We start from the raw sequence: 19468 nt of genomic DNA, 5'->3' as shown, positions 1-19468 counted from the left end.
TTGCACCATCCCTCTGAGTCCTCCTCRTCACCCAGGATGTCACTGCTCAGCCAAACTCCAACCCTTGACCCAGGAAGGCCAGGCCTCAAGTGCTGCTGTTTTAATCCCCAGCCAGATGTTGGYTCCTGGGAGGACAGCAATGGCCAACCCTTCCAAGAAGCTGCTGACCCCAGCCTGCCCAGYGCTGCTCTGCTTCCCTGCTGTGCCTGATCACACCCARCCTCCTCCTCCTCCTCCCAAAAACCCAGCTCTCTGCACAGACATGGACATTTCAACACGTGTGATCACCTTCCTCATCCTCACTGCGACATCACCTGTCTAGAAACCGGCTGCTCCAGATGCCTCCTCATGGTGGGAGGTCAGGAACAGCTCAGGGCTGGAGCATCAGCCCAGGTGACTGCAGGTGACAGGAGAAGTCCCTGTGTAGAGCAGACGGGCAGCTGGGGGAGCTCAGGGCCTCTCGGGGTGCCCAGTGCTGCCATCACACCCCACTGCCACCCCATCTCCTCTCCAACAGCCTGCCGGGGTGGAGAGCTGGTCCTGCTGCCAGAGACGCTCCCCAGCTCTCAGCTCCCTGCTCCTTCCAGCCCTGTGGAAAAGCTGCAAGCTCCTAAGGTCTCCTCTGAGACGAGCAAAGCAGTTATGTTGGAGCTCAGCAGGCGGCTGTCGGGGTGGAGTTTAGCAGCACACTGTGCAGGAGGACAGAGGCCATCAGTGAACGCTCCACTTGGCCAGAACCTCTGTGAAATCTCCCTTTGCTTCCAAGATCCGTGTCCTCCACGTTGTCACCTTAACTGGCTGAGAGCAAAGTGCCCAGGATCCCAGGAGGGTGAGCAGGCAGCAAACATCCCAGCTATGGCTGGGCAGTGGCTGCTCTCCCCTCCTGAGCATGATCCATTCGCTGCAGCCCGTCCCCGTGCCAAGAGAGAGGAACCCTTGTGAAACCAGATCCAAACGAAGCCGAGGTCACGGGGATGTTTCAAGATGAATGGAGCACTCCCAGAAGATGTGGGCCAACTGGCTCACGTACAAACCATTCATTCCATAGGATTCCCCTGTGTCAAGCCACACAGCCCATTGAAAACAAAACGAAACAGGAAAGCCCCTCCACCCAGCAGTCTGGGCGCTGGCTCCCTTCCCTTCCCATCTTCACTTCCAGAACAAACCACAGCCAGGAGGTGTTTGTGGGGTGCTGCCCAGGATGAGCAGCACGCTGGGGTTTCAGATCCCTAAGAGACAGCCAAATGCTCATAAACCCAAGCCACTGGCCACCAGCTCCATGTTTTGCTCTGGCAGAACCATTGCACAACTCCATCACAYTTCTTATGTGGCTGGGAAGATGCTGATGCATGTTAAATAAAACTCTAACTTTAGATCCCRTCCAGAAAGTGTGTTAGGCATCACAGCAACCTCCCCAGCCTCAGCATGACCTAAATCTAGTGGCATTTGGTACAGGATTTCAATGTGCAACCTGGCAGTCCTGTCCTGGCTTCCTCAGAGAACACAGAGTGAGGGGTGAAGAGGAGGAGAAAGGAGAAGYTGGTCTCACCTCCTGCTCCGAGAGSCCGTCGATGATTTCTGACACCTCGTGCTCGCTGCGGGCGGCTGACATGGAGAGCCCGCCACTGCCCCTCTGTCCTACCCTGCTGGGAGAGGGCAGTGACACACTCAGGCACTGATGCTCCACTTCATCAGCAGCAAACCACATTCAACACAGTTCTGACTTCCCTAATAGCCACATCCCAACATTCCAGCCCGGCCACCCCCTCCCACACTGTGGGAACGGCACCCACAGGCTGAGAGCCTCAAATCACCGTCCTTACCTGTGCCAACCTCCTGGATTGCTGRAACACAAGGACATTTCATGGCCAACCACATTCTCCCCCATATTTTGCCCTGCTCATCCCACCACAGCAATGGCACAAAGGTGTCGGTGTTAGCACCRAGCTATCAGCACCGTGCCACCACATCTGATTTTCAAATGCTGTGGGAAGTTTTAAATCAAATCCATCGACAGCTTTCCCTTTCCAGTAACAGCCACATGTCCCAAGGAATTACAACATTTCTTATTAAGCAAGTGAAAAATTAAAACATTTCTCAGTACCGTTTCTCCCTTTCTCTTAAGACAAAATAAAGTCGTCAGTTAGGGAGTTTGGACCCACCCAGTTGTTAGTGGGGCACAAGGATGGGATGCTGGCAGAAGGGATTGGGGTTTTGTGCGTATCAGGTGACGCCAGGCAAGATGCCAGGGCTGGAATGGGAAGGACAGGGAGTTTTCAGCAAAAAGGGTGGAGATCATGAAATCGTGTCTCTTCCTGGCAGCAAACAACATGACCTCAATTGCACTTTAATGAGGAGAGGGAAATGGGCAGGGAGAGACRGGGGACATCCCTTTCAATGAGACATTTCTCTCCCTTCACATTGTCTGTGCTCATTCCAGCAAACTCTGCAGATGTTTCTACTCCCTGTCCCTGAATGTATGAAATCATCAACACCACCAAATGCACCTGCAATTCTGGTACATCTCAATCTGGGCACAGCAGCAAGGCAGGTCAGTGCTGTCCAAGCACAAGGGAGCTACCCCTGGCTCTGATGTGGCCAGCTGGGAGATCAGCAGGAGAGCTGAGACAGGCAGCCACATTCCTGACATTTTTCCTCCCTTTGGCTCTGTGCTGAGCCACCCCGGGGGAGAAAAGCAGYAAGACTCATGTCTGCTGGCTTCTACCTTAGACCAGAGAGGGAGAAAAGGGACTGAGAGCCATCCCAGCCCGCCCCTCCCGCCAACAAACCCCACGCCCATCCCCGAAGAAAAAAGAAAGGCTGTCTGATACCAGCTCAGCCCCTTCCTACCGCTTCTCCTCTAACCTCTGCATGCGCTCTTGCAGTTCGCGCTGCTTCCGGATCTCCGGGAATTGCTTCTCATAGTATTCCCGCACTTTGCTCTCTTTGGCACGCCGCCGGGGGTTATTTTCGATGCGCTCCACTTTTTTTTCCCAGGCCTCCATCAGCTGGTCGTAGCGCTGGCAAAACTTCTGTTCCTGAAAGGGCAGAGGGAGAGGGGAGCTCAGAGATGTTCCTGGGAAGGGCAGCTCCTGCAGGCCTGGCCCTCCACGGCTGCTCAGGCTGAGCGTGAGTCATGTTGCTTAAAGAAATAGAATTTATTAGGACATGGSCACGCTCCAGGGCCTGGGACCAACCCAAGGGTGAATTCTCAAAACAGGCCATCAGGTACCCTCAGGCTCTTCCCTTCCACACCCAACACATTTRGTGGAACAGGACTCTTGCCCAGCATGGCTTTGCCCACCCCTCACACCTGCTCGAGCATCCTCTGGCCCAGCAGGTGCTGGATTCAGAGCCAGAGCCCCTGTGCTGGGGAGGGAGCCCCTGCCCCACACTCCAGGAGAGAGCAGGGTGCCTGCCTGACATCACTGGGCACCGAGGGACTCAAACATGGCYTTGGGTGAGGCACAGGGGGCAGGAGAGCTGATCCCCTCCGTGTGAGCAGGGCTGTAATTTTGGAGCAGCCAGGTCACCGTGCTGGGGACAGCTCACCATGGTGCCCAGGGCCAGGCACCCTTCCCACCACACCAGCTCCAGCATTCCCATCTCCATGGATCAATGACCATGGGATCAGGCCATGGGAGATACGGGACATCCCCTTCAATGAGACTTTTTGCTCCCTTCATACTGTCTGTGGTCATTCCAATCACCTCTGCAGATGCTTCTGCATCCATCAAAGAATGTGCATGTATGAAATCATCCAATGTGACCAAATGCACTGCAAGTCTGGTACATCTCCATTTGGGCACACCAGCAAGGGCCTGGCTCCCCAAAATCAAGAACCAGGCACTCGGCCCATGGCCAAGAACAGCAACACATCTTTGATCTCTGTGGCCTTTTAAAGGCACCTCAATAACAACGTGACGCAGACAAAGCACCTCAAGCCCTGGAGCTGAGTCWGATTAACACTCTCCCCTGCAAATAAATCAATTCCCACTTCATGTCTGGAGCCAGAGACCGTCCTGCCCTGCACGGACGCACAGCAGGTGCTTGGGTTTCATCAGGAGCTGAAGGAAYGGCCACCAGATAAAAGGGAGGAACGAGAACAGAAATTAAAATGCCCTAGAAGCCCACATGGAGAATCTCACGCTTTGGGCRAGGAGCTACAGGTAACACCAACAGCCCGCGGCAGCTTGGCAAAATCACAGCTGCTGCGCTGTCACCTCTCCCAAAGCAATGCCATCAGCCCCCTGCAAACGAGAGCTCCCACCCTGCCAGCAAATCTGCTACATCCTCCTGCTTTCAGAGCATCGCATTTGGGAAAAAGCTAAAAATACCCCGTGGAGTTGATGAAGCCTCAGCAGCAGGAGGCAGCCGGTGCCCAGCGCTGCCAGCCCGCGGCACGGCCCGGGGAGAGCCCAGCACGAGGGCTGGGGCTGGGGAGAAGCCTGGAGGCTTTGGAGGGTTTGTCATTCCCTGTGGGAAGGAGTCAGGGCCGGGTCCTGCCTTGCCACCACCACAGCAGAGCCACCTGGCACAGCCCTGACTGCTTCACAGCTAGCAGGGCTCTTTCCCCTTCTTTCCTTCCACTCCTTGGAGAAACCCGACAAAAGCTTGATCCAGAGCTCCTCTTTTAAGGAGGAAGAAGCATCCTCTTTTAAGATGGAAAAAGCAACACCAACGTCCCGCTGCTGATGCCCCAGTAGCTCGCACCATGGCAGTGAAGCCAAAGCTTCCCCCTCACACAGCTCTGTCCCCCCGAGCACAGCTTCACCCTGGACTGGCTGAGCACTGCCTCAATGCCCCTTGTCACCASGCAGACTGCAAACCCCACTGCAGCATCGCCATCCCGTGCTTCCTGCTGCAGCTGGGACACATGCTCCCTGCCACCCTTCAAAAGCCAAGATTACAGGAACCTTACAGCACTGTGAACTCCTCAAATCCTCACAGCTCCAGCACCAGGAGTAGCTCCTGGTCAGGCACTTCAGGAACAGAAGCATGTAATCCTTCTCCAGGCACCCTAAGGAAGCATATCCATTCCTGAGCAGCCATCTGTGCCAGCTTTTAGCAGGGGTGCCCCCTGTGCTGCCCTCCCCGCCGGGCTCAGCAGCCCATCAGCCTCTCCATCGCAGCGGGCAGYGAGAGCGAGCCCGATCCGAGCTGAYGCCTCTAAAAATGGATGGATAGTAACGCTGCCGTAGCAGCTGAAGGCAGTCTGTGGGCTGTGCCAAGCCCCAGCCCTCCCAACCCACGCTCCTGCAGCTCTGGGGAGCAGAGCAGCTCTCTGGGGGWGAGGAGAAGAATGAAGGTGACAGGGGGAACCGGTCCAATTCCYGTGCGAGACCCGTGGTTTTCTTCTTTTCTTCCCTTGGCTGATGGAGACAAACCTCTTACACACAGAACAGCTCCCTTCATGGCAATTCAATGTCTTCTGCTGTGTTGACCTCGGTGGACAAAGGAGGAAGCCCTGCAGATCCTCTGGGATGGGACTCTCGGGGCTGGACCCTGCAGCGACCGAGCTCTGACCCTATTCCAGCCGGCCCCGGGCAGCAACAATACCCCAGAAAGTAAAAGAGCCAGAAAGAAATGCTGGCACGTAGATGGGCTTTGCTAAAAATAGGGTCTGCTACAAAATAGGCAGAAAAATAGCTAAGCATACCCATTTTGCAAACAGAATCAGCAAATGTATTCACTTTGCAAATTCAGCAACCGTATGTTGCCTATTTTGTAGAATAGGCAAAATGCTTCCCTAAACTGAAAAATCCCCTTTCAAGGACACTGAATAAACTGGCTGGCAGAAATTCACCTATTTTGCATGACAGGCGACTTCACTGCAAGTCGTATTTTAGGAACTGTGCTCTTGCAGCCTAATTAAACCTTTTCCCCCAGCTCCTTGATATTCACACAGAGCAGCTCGCTCTAGGTTCAGCACAGTAACCAGCCATTTCCACCAGAAAGCAGTTCCCTGGCGCTTCCCTCCTGTTTCCAACGAAGCCACGTGATGCTTTGCAATCCTTTTTTTTGAGGAAAGGAATATTGACCCACTTCCCACCACGCAGGAGCCCTGAGCTGCAGCAGAAAAGGTGTCCAGAACACCCAGCAGCCGTGCCACATCCTGACTGACATGTAAGCCCTGTAGCCCCTTGCCCTGGAAGAAGTTTTATCATAAATATATAAAAAAGTCTAAATGAACACAAATTTGGACACAAACGGGAGACACAACCATTCCTCTGGAATGCAAGGTCTGTGGCTCTTGGAATACTGGTAGGAAACGGGCAAAAAACAAAGCATGAGAGGAAAAGGAACATGCCTTTATACAAAATAGTAAGAAAATAATGTGATATCTGGCTCAGAAATGTCTCTAATGGAAGTTACTTTTAAAGCTACAGCCTTCAAATCACTTCCCAGGGTTGTTATTTTGAATTTTTCCAACAATTCCTCCCAGTTTTGGCACTTCTGCCCAAAACCAGCCCTAAAGGCAAGACACTAACAGTGGCTCCTGAGCCAGCCCCAGGACAGAGAGACCGAGTCAGGAAACACTATTTACATCTTCCTCGTGGAATGTGACGCCACATCACTGAAAGAACTGCAAAATCCACCTTGCTGGTGGGAGCCATTGGTTGCTCTGGCATTTCCTCTTCTGTGCTGGCTTTGCCTTCCACTCCTGCCAGGAATGGCTGTAACTGTCAGCACCCAAAATGCACCAATTCTGTGAAACCCACTTGAACTTTCTCCTCTGTTTACTGGGAACTTCGCAAGAAACGCCTCTGAAGCCTGAAATCACTCCTGCCTTGCCTCTTACCCAACCAAAACCTATCTCCTTAAAGGTCACCAAAACCCTCTCGCATGCAACGCTGCCTAGAAACAAACTGGCGCAGAACTCGGATTTTGTTTTAAACCACAAATTCCTAGAACATTGCTCTGTGGTCAGCTGGAAGGAGTCAAGAGCAGCCTCTGGACCATTTATCGAAAACAGAGTCAGCTTGTTTCACACCTCTCTTAGGGTTCAATTACTCACAAAATAGACATTTGAGCTGTGAATGGGCTTTCTGAGATCAATGATGGGCTCGGCTGTGATTAAGCCAGCCCCACGTGTCTGCTCGGTGGGAGGTGCTGCCTGTAACAGGAATAGGGACCTCTCCTTCGTGTGTTATTTTAAGCAGRAGAGATTCCACAGCAATACAAAGTACAGAGCAGCAGCACCTCCCTGCTGGAAATCATCCTTTCCTTTCTCACATAATAAATTACGCTGTTTTATACATACAGAATAAGGTCTGAGGGAATCACTTACCCACTGTTTGCGYGCATGATTTCTCCTCTTAAAGTACAAAATTAACTTTTTCCGCATTGCCTGGTTTCTGTAAAGAGAGAGAGAGARAAAAAAGATGAGATCAGATTAACGAGGCAGCTAAAATACACAGCCTGGCTTTCCCCACTCCCAAAGGAGCGTGCAGCAGTTTCCACCTTAACCTGGAATTGCATCAACTTCAGAACAGCAAATGCTCTTATCTGGGACCCCGAGCCAGCTTAGARAAAGACCCACAAACCCTCTGAGGCGGGAACTTCACCCACATCTGTTGGTAAACCAGGACTAAAGTTGAGAATGAAATCAATGAAGCGCCAGTGCAAACCTTCCCCGCGTTCTGAGCACCGCACGTGGGCAGCTCTGCTCTACCAATGGCTCAGACTGTTCCTTCATTAATTTCACATGTTGATCTGCAAAAAACCCCAGTGGGATCCCAAGAGCAAACCCCAGTGGGTTCCCAAGAGCAAACCCCAGTGGGTTCCCAAGGGCAAACCCCAGTGGGTTCCCAAGAGCAAACCCCAGTGGGTTCCCAAGGGCTGGGGGGCTCAGGCCAAGCCCTGCATGGCACGAGGTGCCACCCCCAGGCACAGACCAGGATGGGGTCAGCAGCGATGGGGATGTCACACACAGGTTCACCCCRGGCTCTGGGGCCCTGATAAGGAGGCAGGATCACAGCAGGGCTCCCAGCTCTTATCTCCTGACCTCTTTGCTTCCTTGGAGCCGTGCCCAGCAGAGCTGCAAACAGCCAGCCAGCAGAATCAGGACCTCAAGGGAGAACCCGGCCACCGCAACCCCAACCACCCCGGCGTCTGSCCAGACACCCCCCACTTTCTTCTTCTTTCTACTTTCTAAATGCTCAAAGAGAAGCAGCAGAACAGAACTGAAAAGGCTGCAGGAGCTCCCAGAGCCCGCCTGAGCCTCAGAGCTGAGCTCCTGTTGCTAATATTCACAGCAATAAAGTCTCTAGGTAAAAGGTAGAGACCAGGGGCAAAGGAGTTTCCTTAAGTCTTTTATCCCGATTAAAGGCAGAGCTGCRGTGTGTAATTACCGATCAGGAGCTTAGCAGTCTCATGTAGGCATGTTCTGTGGGATTTAGGCAAATGAAGAGACTCCCTTGCTGCTTCCTCATTCCCCTCCTGCKTGGCCAGCAGGAAGGGAAAAGCCACCTTCCTCTCCTTGTAAATCCCTCAGCATAATTAGCAGCAAACAGGACTGTTTGGGAAGGGGCAGAGGGCACAGCTCACTAAGAGAGAACTGGGAGCAGTCCTGGCTAAGTTTAGGAACGGAGAACATTGCAGAGAGCACCAGCATTTTCCCCTTTTTCAACTCTTCTCTTACACTTCTGAACCAGGCACCAGCACTCACAGGAACAACAGCGATCCCACAGTCATAACCCTGCCCTGAGTCCCTCAGCACTGTCTGATTTGYCAGCCCCAAATCCTCCCAGGCTCCTGCAGCCCCTCACATCACTCAGGATGAGCTTTCCTGAGTGCCCTGTGGTGCCTCGGTGGGCAGTGAACCCTCCTGCAGAGATCCCATCACACATCTCCACATCTCCACATTTCCACATTTCCTGCCAAGGCTCAAGCTCTGTGTGCCCAACACACACATGCCCCTTGTTTGTTTGTTTATTTATTCCAATCCTGATGGAAGCTCCAACACATGGAAACCCTTGAAGTGATGCTAATGACTGGGATGGACCCCAACAAGGGGTCACGGATGGTCCCTCAGGGCAAGCACAGCTCAATCAACCCCTGTCCTCCCCATGTCAGCCTGGGTGACATCCAGGAGTGGGTTTGGACACGCTGCTGCTGGATCTGCTGCACAAATTCTTGGAAAACAGGAGGGCAAATGAAGGAAATTAGCAGCTTTTACGCAGCTGATGGGTTGCCTTGAGTTGTGCATCATGGCTGACCTTGAAAATGTGAATACAGGCAAAGGCTTAATGGCTCTGCAGCTGCAAAAATCAGGAATGCCTTGAAAGTCGATGTGTGTTTACCGCCACCAAGGCTGAAGTAATCAAAGAGTGAAAGGATTAAAACAACAACAAACCCCCTCACGCCCCTGAATGTTTTTGCCACTTTATCTTCCCGTTTTGTTTTGTTTTGTTTTTTTTGCATAAGGTCAACCTTTCAAAGGTTAATACAATCTCGGTAAATATAAATAGGCTTCACAGTTTATCTTGCTCCATGTACTGCTGTTACTTAGAAACGGTTGGCAGCGAGGTTAATTCGGGCCACGCGTCTCCCAAGCACACGCTGTGCTCATCGCAGTGCCCGGCTGGGGATGATGTAGGGTAGCCACCACCGAGTGCCACATGCCAAAAGCTRTCCCTGCGAGCTGCCAGCCCTGCTYCCTCCTCTTCCTCCCCACACCGAGCCCTGCGCGTTTCTGGGGCGCAAGAAAAGCGTCAGGGATGGAGAAGTGAAGCGCGCAGGGGGGAAGAGATGCGGCAGCTCRCAGGCAGGGGGAATGGGAGCTGCTTGGATAAAGCAACAGTGACTCTCGTGGGCAGTTTGAAGCATTGCTGGGCTGGCACGTCACACCACGCTGGGCTCCCTGCCCTGTCCTCGGCAGTGTCCCTGGGGATGGGACAGGATGGGACGGACACAGAGCCCCCCGGATTCTGCCGAGCTGCTGTTTGGAGGCTGCCACGTGGCACATCCTCATCCTTGTGACCACCGATTCCTCTCCATTCCTGACCTCTCTGTGGGCTCTGCAGCTTCCTGGTGTACCCAAGGACAAGGATCTTCCTTCAGGTGGGTCCCCAGCTCCACAAGAGCATCCCCCAGCTCCACAGACATCCCCCACTCGCCTGCTCCAGTGCAGTGCTTCCCTCTGAGGGCAGCTCCTCCAGGATAAGGACACGACACGCACTTACATTCCCTGTGACAAAGGCTATGCCAGACCTTTGGTCACCAGAGGAGCTTTTCCTGCACTTTCTGTGCTCCTCTGCAGGGAGCAGGGAGATCAGCCAGTACGTGTCACAGCCCACAGCCTTCTCCAGATAGACACTGATGGTGTGAGCCTCTGCAGACACCAGGCATGGAGCTGCCTCCAGGAAGGAGGATTCAAACACTGCCTCTATTTTGGGTGTCATTCTCCAAGAGCTTTTTATCCTTGTATAACTCACCCTCTCTTTGCCCTGACTGGTGATCCCCACACAGGATCTCAGAGCCAGTCTCCAAACCCATCTCCTGCTCTGAGCAAAGCACAGCGAGCCCTGCGGGATCAGCTGCTTCCACCTTCGCTGGCTCGGCCCAAGGCTGTTTTTGTTTCGTGGCTTTCACAATGGAGCCAGTCAAGGAGAGAACCTGTAACTGTGACTTTTGAGTTAGTTGGCRCAGCTCCACACGCACGCCTTGGCTCGGGTCCTTCCGAGGCTGTGTGTGCACGCATGCGTGTCGGTGTCGGTGCACACGCGTGTGCAACGCTGCCAAAACCCTGCCATGARGCTCCCCAAGGACACAGAGAGCCAAATGCACTGTGGCACACCTGGCCCAGCCCGAGGAGACCTTCAGCCCGTGCAAAATGAGATGAAAGGAAGTTTGCTATTCGAGCAAAACTAAYCAGGGGTATTTAATTACACAGGAACGTCTTTCATCAGCCACGGCAAACAAAGTAGGGACCAAACTGCAGAGAGAGACGGGAAGGAGGGGGTGAGCAGCTGGCAAAGCCATTGTACAGCAAGATGGATCACACAGGMAAGGGTGGGAAACCCAGGGAGCTCCTGACAAAGCACAGGGACACCAGAGATGTGCAAACCAGGAGGCCAGAGGAGCACAAAAAGAGGGCTCAGAGGTGAAACCAGCCTGGAGGCAATGGAGACCAAACCAACTGTGTGCTCCCCCTGCACATGGCTGGTGCCAGGACCCCAAACTGTGCTCAGGGCAGGCAGGAACACCCTGCAGGCCCAGGATTCCCTGCAGTGAGGGCAGGGAGCAGGTCACCCTGCTCACGGGTCACTGCACTCAGCCCCCGATCGCTCTGCCATGGCTGGAGCRCACGGCTCCAGCTGCTAACACACTGTAACCCACTAACCCCGAGGCAGGACACGCTTCTGGAGAGCCAGCTGCTCACAGCAGCTCCTTGCAATATTTAGAAACACTTTTTGGGGAAGAAAAGCAAAGCAGATCTTTATTTATTTACCCCAGAACTTTTGGGCACCAGGATGGACTAAACCCTCAGCATCATCAGTGCCTCTGAGAATGAGGTGGCAGAGTTTTATCACTCTGGATGTACACTCTGTTCATACAGAAACACCCCTGAAGCCCAAGCTGGCAGCACAACCCCAAGTGCTGCAAGACAATCCCCCCCAAACCAGTGTTGGCTTTTYACTGGCAAGGGGAAGAAGCAGGAGGCAGCAGTGTGTGTCTCCATCATTTAGCAATTCATCACTAGGTAATCTGCTGCCTTGGTGCATGCCAATGGAGAATAAAAGAGATGAGAAACCTTGAATGGGATGAGCAGGGAGCTGCTAGGTGAATTTCTAATGAGGAAAATGTCTACAAGCACTAATAAAAAGACCTGAAAGAGAATGCATTAGTAATGACAGGGTTTGAAAGAACATTTGTGTTACATGTCAGGCTTCAATATGAATTTAGAGGCAATCCGGTGCTACTAAATCCCCTAAACAGCAAGTAATGAAAAGATGACTTAAATTTCCCAATGTGACAAGTGATTTGGAAAGCCACAGTTGTGAGATTCTCAGAAGAAAGCTGTTCTCCTCTTTTGGGGGGGCATTTAGAAAACAAAAAGAGATTCAGAAGCCCTGAAACCTCTCTGAAAATCCTGACTTCAGGTTTTGATTCTGCAGAGGCACATTTCCTGCCCTCTCCCCAAGAAGCTCTCAGCTGCAGACAGCAACCCAGATGTGCAAATATTAACAGTGCACTCAGCTCTGCTGCCGCTGGATCTGACACGTGAGAAAACCCAAATCACACCAAGCTCTCCATCTGTTTCATTCACTGTACATTCTGACCCTGGTTCTCCAACACCTCCCTTAAGCATCTTGAGGGGATAAAGCCTGGTTTCACCCCAATATTCCTGAATTTCAGTGTAAAGCAAGGAGGAGGGGAGGTTTAAAGCAAACCCTGTGAACAGCACTTTGTATGCTCTTACCCTGAGCTATTCACTTTGCTTTTTGCCCGTTTTTTCGAGGCTCAGGAAAGCTCACATTTTGCTTTCAAACACGAGAAATCTCAGAGAATATGATTGCAAGATGACTTCTTCGGGAAAGGGGGGAGGAGAGTCCTGCTGGGCTGTTTTTCACAGCTGACCGAGCAGGAATCTCCCGCCGCAGAGATGCAAGCCCCCTTGGAGAATATCTCTTCAGACAGACAGCAGGTAATTGATCCTGCTCATGTGAACAACATCTTGTCGTTTCTCAAACACTGGGAGGAAGGAAGGTTAATATCTCTGGAGCCAGAGTCTGGGGAATACGCAAAGTCTCTGCTGTGGCGGGGTGGGAAGGGCAGCTCTCATCCTTGTACAACCAGCTGGCAAAGCACTGYAATAAAAACCTTGACTAGAGGCACTGGTGCTTCACTGATGCACCAGCGTGACGTGTCTTCTGCAGTCGTTGTGTTTCATCAAAATATAGAAAAAGGGTCTTTGGAGCCTCCTCAACCGATGCAGAATCACTCGAGTGGTCTCCAGTTGCGTTTCGGGCTGTGATGCATCTTGAAGGAACTTCTCAGTCTGTTGAAAAGCCGAAAAATTCTCACYTTGAAAGGCAGCAAGGGCCAAGCCAGCTGCAGGGGCAAAGCTCACCCCATCCCTGTGAAACAAGGGCACTAAACACCACCTCACCCTCTTCCTTCCCCTTCTCTCCAACAAAGCAGGTATTTCAGACAGAAAGGACACRGTCCCATCAAAGGTAGGTCAAGTCTTTGGAACAAACCACTCAAGGGTGCCTTGGATCCCGYGGCAGATGTAGCATACAAAATTAACCATGTTTGCTGGAAGCCTGMACTCGCAGGTGAACCAAAGGGACCGCGCAGGCGAGCAACGGAGCACAGCCAGCCAGCTAAATAGGACTTAAAAGCTTTTGAAGCTGCAAACACTGGAATGAACTGGGGCATGAAATTAATTTTAACTGTACTGAATAGGAGACAGGCCATAAAACTCCATGAAAATAAGAGACYGGTAACGTTTCAGTAAGAGGAGAAATTCTCCCGGTAAGTCCCCAGTCAGCTCTATTAGCATACGTGACTCATCCCCACTGAAAAGCAAAGCAAACAAGAAGGGAGAATTAAATGAGTGTTGCAAGGCAGAGAGTATGGCTGTGGAGAAATCGAGGAATCCTGGCTTTCTGATATTCAAATGCCTTCTCGCTGACACTTGCAAACATTCAACTGAGAAAAAAAAAACACGCTAGGAAATTTTTTTTTTTTTTAAAAAAAAAAGCTGTAAAAGGTATTTGTGACAGTAACAGCCTGTCCATCTTGTGCCCAGGTGTGAGGCTCCAAACCAGCCTCACATGGAAGCAGTTCCCATTTGGCACAACGCAGCCAGGATGCAGCGAGGATTTGTGGACAGAATCACAACCCCGATGATTTTCCGCGATCTGCCAAAAGGGTTTTTCATCGTGGCTGGATCTGCAGAGGGTGAAGCTGTTCTGGAGAATCTGCATCCAATTACACCTTGGCAAAACACAACCTGTGGTGTCCTGGCAGCTGKCCTGGTGCTCTAATGCATCTGGCTGGTGTCTCCCAGCCCCCTGAGGATTTACTCCATCTTCTATGGAAACAGCCACCTCCAGGCTATGGAGCAGAAGCTGCTCTTCTGGAGCAGAAAAGCACATATTAAGAACAAGGAAAAGACAAAAAATATCTTCAAATTCAGCTTGTGGAAAMGTTGTAGATCAGATGGGAACATGCAAGCAGAACTTGGTCAAAACAAAGAATATCTTCTGCTCTTGGTTAAGGGACCCGGAATCATTTGCTTGGAAGAATCACCAAAATCTCCATTTCCTATCTGTCCCCCAAGCATCAAAATGTCATTTAATGTGCAGCAGGGACCCAGAAATTGGACAAAAGACACACCAATTTATCTGCATGCCCACCAACAAGTAGCAAAGTGCAGACCAGACCCAAGGACCTCCAAGACAGACCCTCAGCCAAAAGCAGCCAACATCTGGAATCCAGATCGCTCAGGGGTCTGTGACTGACCTAGATCTGTAACTGTGCTTGGCTGGCACCAACAACCAGCTGAAGGCAGCTAATTGCCAGGTTTCTGGAAGCAGGAGATGGAGGCTTTTCATTAAATGTGTGGTTTCCTTCCCGTATTTTTGCAGCGTTAATCACGGTGAACATTAACCCCAAGCCTGCCTGTTCCAGCTCTCCTGGGTTTGTCACTGCCAGTGCCACAGCCACATGGGGACTGTCACTGTCTGGGGTGGGGACAGCCCTGTGGATGGAGGAGAACACCCGCTCTCATGCCTGGTCTGATGGGGTTTCACCTCTTACCAACAGTTTTACTCCTGACCTGTGCACTCAGCTCCCTCTTGTTTGTGCCCGTCTTTCAGGCAGCAACCCAGGACAGGAAATCGTTTAAATCACAGGAAAATGTGATCACAAACCCACAAATATTGGCAGGGGAACAGAGAGTGGGTGAAGCATCTGAATCTACTTTTAACTCGTTCTTTCGAGGACAGCACTGGCGATCAGCTTGGAACTGCCACCAGCACTGGGATGGCTGTGGGGCCTTCCAGGGCAAGAGAACRTCCCCAAGAGCTGGGGACTTGACACACCATAGAGCTGGGGGTGAGACACAGCCAGCAATGCAGACATCAGTGCCCTGAAGTGACAGKGACAGGGACCCCCTGAAGTGACAGGGACCCCCCGAGGGGCCGGGGGTGATGCTGGGTTTGGATGTTTCGCAGTGAACGCGCTGCTGGGATGACACGGGAAGCTTTGGGTGGAGCAGGAACAGAGCGGGACCTGGCAGTGAACAGTGGGGTCACGTCACCAAACCCTCCTCCCCACAGCCCTCGGGGACACGGAGCCCCTAAACACCTCCTGCCAGGCTCCCCTAGAGCAAAGGTACGGGAACTCCTCCCCTACAAACCCCCGGGATCAATTAACATACCGCTGAAAAGCAAGAGATTATTAACTTCTGTTAATAGATTATTAAAGATGATTATCACCAGCTGACCGAGCTGCTACCAAAATAGACACGCTGCAGGCAGCTCAGAGCAATCATCAGTTCATTCAAGGCAGATAAAAAGTTTCAGATCTGGTTTGACTATTTAAATTCCCAACAATAATCACAATTATCGCTATTCTCATTATCTGTTATATTTCTTCTATGTTCAGGAAGTCACTGTGGTTATTAAACACATGCTGATGATTAAATCATGTATTGAGGTGATAAGTCAAATTAGATGATTGCTAAGTCTCAGTAAGTATCTTTGAAATAACCAGTTGTTATTAGACATTCAAGAGGTCCTTCATGAAAATCTAATTGTAATTGCAACTTTTCATTTTACCTCATCTTTCCCGCATGCAAACACACACACACACACACACACTCTCTGGCAGCTGATTTCATATTTCAGTGAAACACAGAAGAAAGCATTTAAGGTAAGTGTTCTCTGGGAAAACACCAAGGGACCAGCCAGGACCCACATCCACCCCACCCTGAGAAAATCAAACAGCACCTTCAGCGGGCACCTTAAGCTACAGCTCCCGCCTGCTGGGCTCCTGGAGCTGCTCCTGGAGCTGGTTTGTGCTTCAGGCACCCAGAGCAGCTCCAACAGGATGCTCACAGTTCCTCAGCAGCTTTAATCGGGGTCTGGGAGCAAGCTGGCACCCCTCCTGCTCCAGCCTATCGCCCAACCTGCCATTTAAAACAGCTTTATTGCCACGTACTTACATTTTAATGTTTTCATGGTACTGCCTGGTGTCTGAAGGCTGGTTGTATAACGGCTGAAATAAATAAGAGAAACGAAGGCATCAGTGGCACGGTCTGACATTTAGGAACTCAAACCCGCCAGCCCCGCTGCCGGCCGTACTGGAGGGCTCWGGCTGGCGGCAGCGCCGTGCCAGCCCCGCTGCATCCCGGCTGAGCCCGGGGGAGGGCAGCGAGAGAGAGAAATCTGCGATCTGTGATCTGCGACGGCGTCCAGAGCGCACGGCGCGGCGAGTGCGTGGCTGTTATTGAGCGCTCGACAAACGCACTGCGCCTGGCGGCATACGGCACGGGGGAGGCTCGGGAGCGGCACAGACAGCCTGTGAGCTCGTGGTTGTTATGTCTACGCGGCACAAACCTGCCTGAGCCCTCCCGGCGAGCCAGGCACGGGCAACTGCGGCCACCACAGCGTTTGTCCCTGGGTTTTCCGGCACTGCCAAGGGTGGGGTGGCCCCCAGCCTGTCACCTCTGAGTGCAGCCAGGCTCGTCTGTCCCTCAGGAGGGGTAACTGAGCTCCAAGTGTTTTCCCCGGGGTTGTTCTGTCTCCAACACGGTCTGGGGATATGGCAGGGAGCTGCAAGGGGAGTCAGGAGAATTGGATCCATCCCTGGTCTCTGCCCCTGCTTCCTCTCCTTTCCCAGGGATTTACCCCTGGGAACCTGGAGGGTTCAACCTCTGGAAGGGAGAGATGCCACAGAGCCCAGGCTCAATCCCACTCATTGCAATTAACAGCTTGGCACATGCTCCAGGGGCTGCCACCAGTTGTGTCCACATGAGCAGGCTGACAGGGTGCTCAGGATGAAGCCTTTCARCATTTCTGTTCACTGTCTTCAGCTGCTGGGAACATGTCCAAGACCGGGATAACCAAAAACTTGCCATGGCCCAACCAYCAGCAGCAACTCAGCACCCAACGAGCACAGCTCAGGTCTGACCACAGAAACATCACCAAGCACTCAAGCAATCCATCCACAAACCTTCCCCAGCCAGCTGTGAGATCTAACATGTGTGGCCAAACACAGGGACATGTGATGGGTTAGTCCTGGCTGAAGGATATCCTGACCATGGCCACACACACCAGTGCACCCTCCCACTGTGGTCACAGGGCTGGGGTTGTGCTCTGGGTCTGCCCAATTTCATTTCACAATAAACACAAGGAAAGAGCAAAACATCTGCTGGGCATCTGCTCCACCAGGTGAGCAGCACTGGAGGCGACAGGACCTGTAAACAAAAACAGGTCTGATGAAGGTGTAACTCCCACCTCCTCTGTATCACCCTTTCACCATCACAGGTTGGGACACAAAGGCTCATTTATCCCCACAGCCTGTCAAACACAGACACTGCCTCCCCACTCTGCTGCACACCAGGACAGCCACAGAAAGCCCCACAGAACCGACTCTGGGTGTTGCTCTCCCTGCCCCACGCAGCCCATCAGCCTCTGTTCCTGGCTGCCCTCGGATGTGTCCCTCTTGGCTGGGAAAGCACACAGAATCCCCAGGCAGACAGGCAGGGCAGAGGAGATGCTGTGCTCTGGGAGGGATGTGGGGCTGATGGTGAGGGGTGATGGAAGGGCTGCAGGAGACACCTGCCAGGAGACAACCGGCCACCCTCTGCTGACAAAGCCAGGGTGGATGAGAGGGACAGCAGRTCCTTGTGAAGAAGACATTGTCAGTGCTATCCCTTCCCCAGGAGTGTTTCTGTCACRAATCCTCTCAGATCTGCTGGTTCGACTCCAGGCTCAGAGCTGGCTGTGCACTTCATGCTTGGAAAGCTCAGAGAACACAGACATCCGTCTCATCACGTAGCTCACAGAGRCAGGTCTGCACCACCAGGAGAAGAAACAGAGCAGCAGCTCCAGAGCATCACAGGTCACCCTGGAAAGGCTCAACTGGAACAACCACTGAGAGGCCTTGACCAGTGACAATCTCTTGGAAGAGGACTGCAGGAACTGGAAATACTGAGAAATGAGAGTCTCTCTTCCCTCTTTGCTCACAGAAATCAAAGCCAAGAAGCTTGCATGTGGCAGGTCACAGAGACCTTCCTSCTGGGAGATGCAGTGAAATCAACGTTTTGGCTTGAACCTGGATTAGAAAATGCTCACGAGCACATGGGCATCACAGATGCCCTGATACCACCCAAAAACTGATGATTCCTCTCCACTACAACTGATGTACAATATGAACACTTAAGAGCTTTAGCTAACAAATCTAAGTGTTAGCAGYCAAACACTGGAACACATCACTTTAAAAGAAATGCCTTAATATTCAGAAATAAGAAATTCTGGCACCCAAATCCAAGATCCAACATCTCAAACAGATTTCTATCTGCACAATATCAGCACTGTAACTCGGCCCATGCAGTGAAGGAAGCCCAGGAGACAAATTCTACTTACTCATGGAGAACTTACAGACTAAATTCTTGAAGAACCTTTATTCTCAACAGGGCTGGGACTAAGAAACTGCATCTTCCCTCAGAGCCATCCACAACTCCAAATTTCACCTTTCTCAGTAAGCAAGCARAAGTAGAGCTCACAGCTCAGATAGGTAAAGAGATGTTCTAAACATCCCCAGCATYTCTCCAGGGTTAGGAACATGTAATGCATTTCTCTGGGGGATGACATTTTAGAAAAACATAATTGCAATGCAAAGCTATTACTGGAAAAGCCCTGGAATCACTGAAAGCTCTTTAGAAACGAAACAGAATGAAAGGTCTCAACTGCTTTGTGGACACTGCAGGGCTCAGACTATGCATCTCAAAAACATTTCTCCCTGGGGAAAACATGGGGACATTTTTTATAATGGTCTGCAGGGATGAAATGACAGAGTCCTGGTTTGCTGAGTYTCAACCTCCTCCTGACCCAGAGGGGAGCACCAGCTTCCCAGCACCTGAACTGGATCCCTACTGGGACCATTCACCTCTTGTCTCTTGTAGGACATTGGCAGGTCCTGGGCACTCTGTGGGCCAYAGGAAATGTCTCTGCTGTGTCTCCAGTCTGCAGGATGCACACACAGCCCAGCTGGGGTTTCAYAGGGTTTTCTCAGTGAGGTTTCCCCTTTTCCCCTGCCCTCCAATGAGTAAAGCACGGAGACAGCAGAAAGGTTTGCACTGGGCTGTGTTACAGCTCCCACTGTGCAGTGTTAACACCCAGACACAAAGCATCAACAAACTGAAAAAAAAGGAGCGAAAAAAACAGAGAAGCAGGAAGGAAAGGAAACAAATCTTTCAGATGATGAAGCATCAACCYTGGGCACT

The 19468-nt window shown here is 51.9% G+C and overlaps 1 protein-coding gene across 9 annotated transcripts in view; it reads right to left on the bottom strand.

The window, feature by feature from the left end:
- Positions 1-19468, bottom strand: part of NCOR2 (nuclear receptor corepressor 2) — a 218035-nt gene that overhangs the window by 73440 nt on the left and 125127 nt on the right. For 5 of the 9 annotated variants that reach the window (XM_057378826.1, XM_057378825.1, XM_057378832.1 and 2 more), the window contains 4 exons: positions 16184-16236; positions 7292-7358; positions 2851-3038; positions 1550-1646 (listed from right to left, as the gene is read on the bottom strand). In XM_057378826.1, coding sequence (XP_057234809.1) covers positions 1550-1646; positions 2851-3038; positions 7292-7358; positions 16184-16236 — 405 coding nt within the window. The remainder of the gene's footprint in view (positions 1-1549; positions 1647-2850; positions 3039-7291; positions 7359-16183; positions 16237-19468) is intronic. The other 4 variants (XM_057378830.1, XM_057378831.1, XM_057378827.1 and 1 more) reach the window with 3 other exon arrangements.

Source organism: Malurus melanocephalus, unplaced genomic scaffold, assembly GCF_030028575.1.
Source record: "Malurus melanocephalus ecotype Western Australia unplaced genomic scaffold, MMel_1.1 scaffold_377, whole genome shotgun sequence".
Lineage (NCBI taxonomy): Eukaryota > Metazoa > Chordata > Aves > Passeriformes > Maluridae > Malurus > Malurus melanocephalus.
This window is presented reverse-complemented; position numbering and strand designations above follow the sequence as displayed.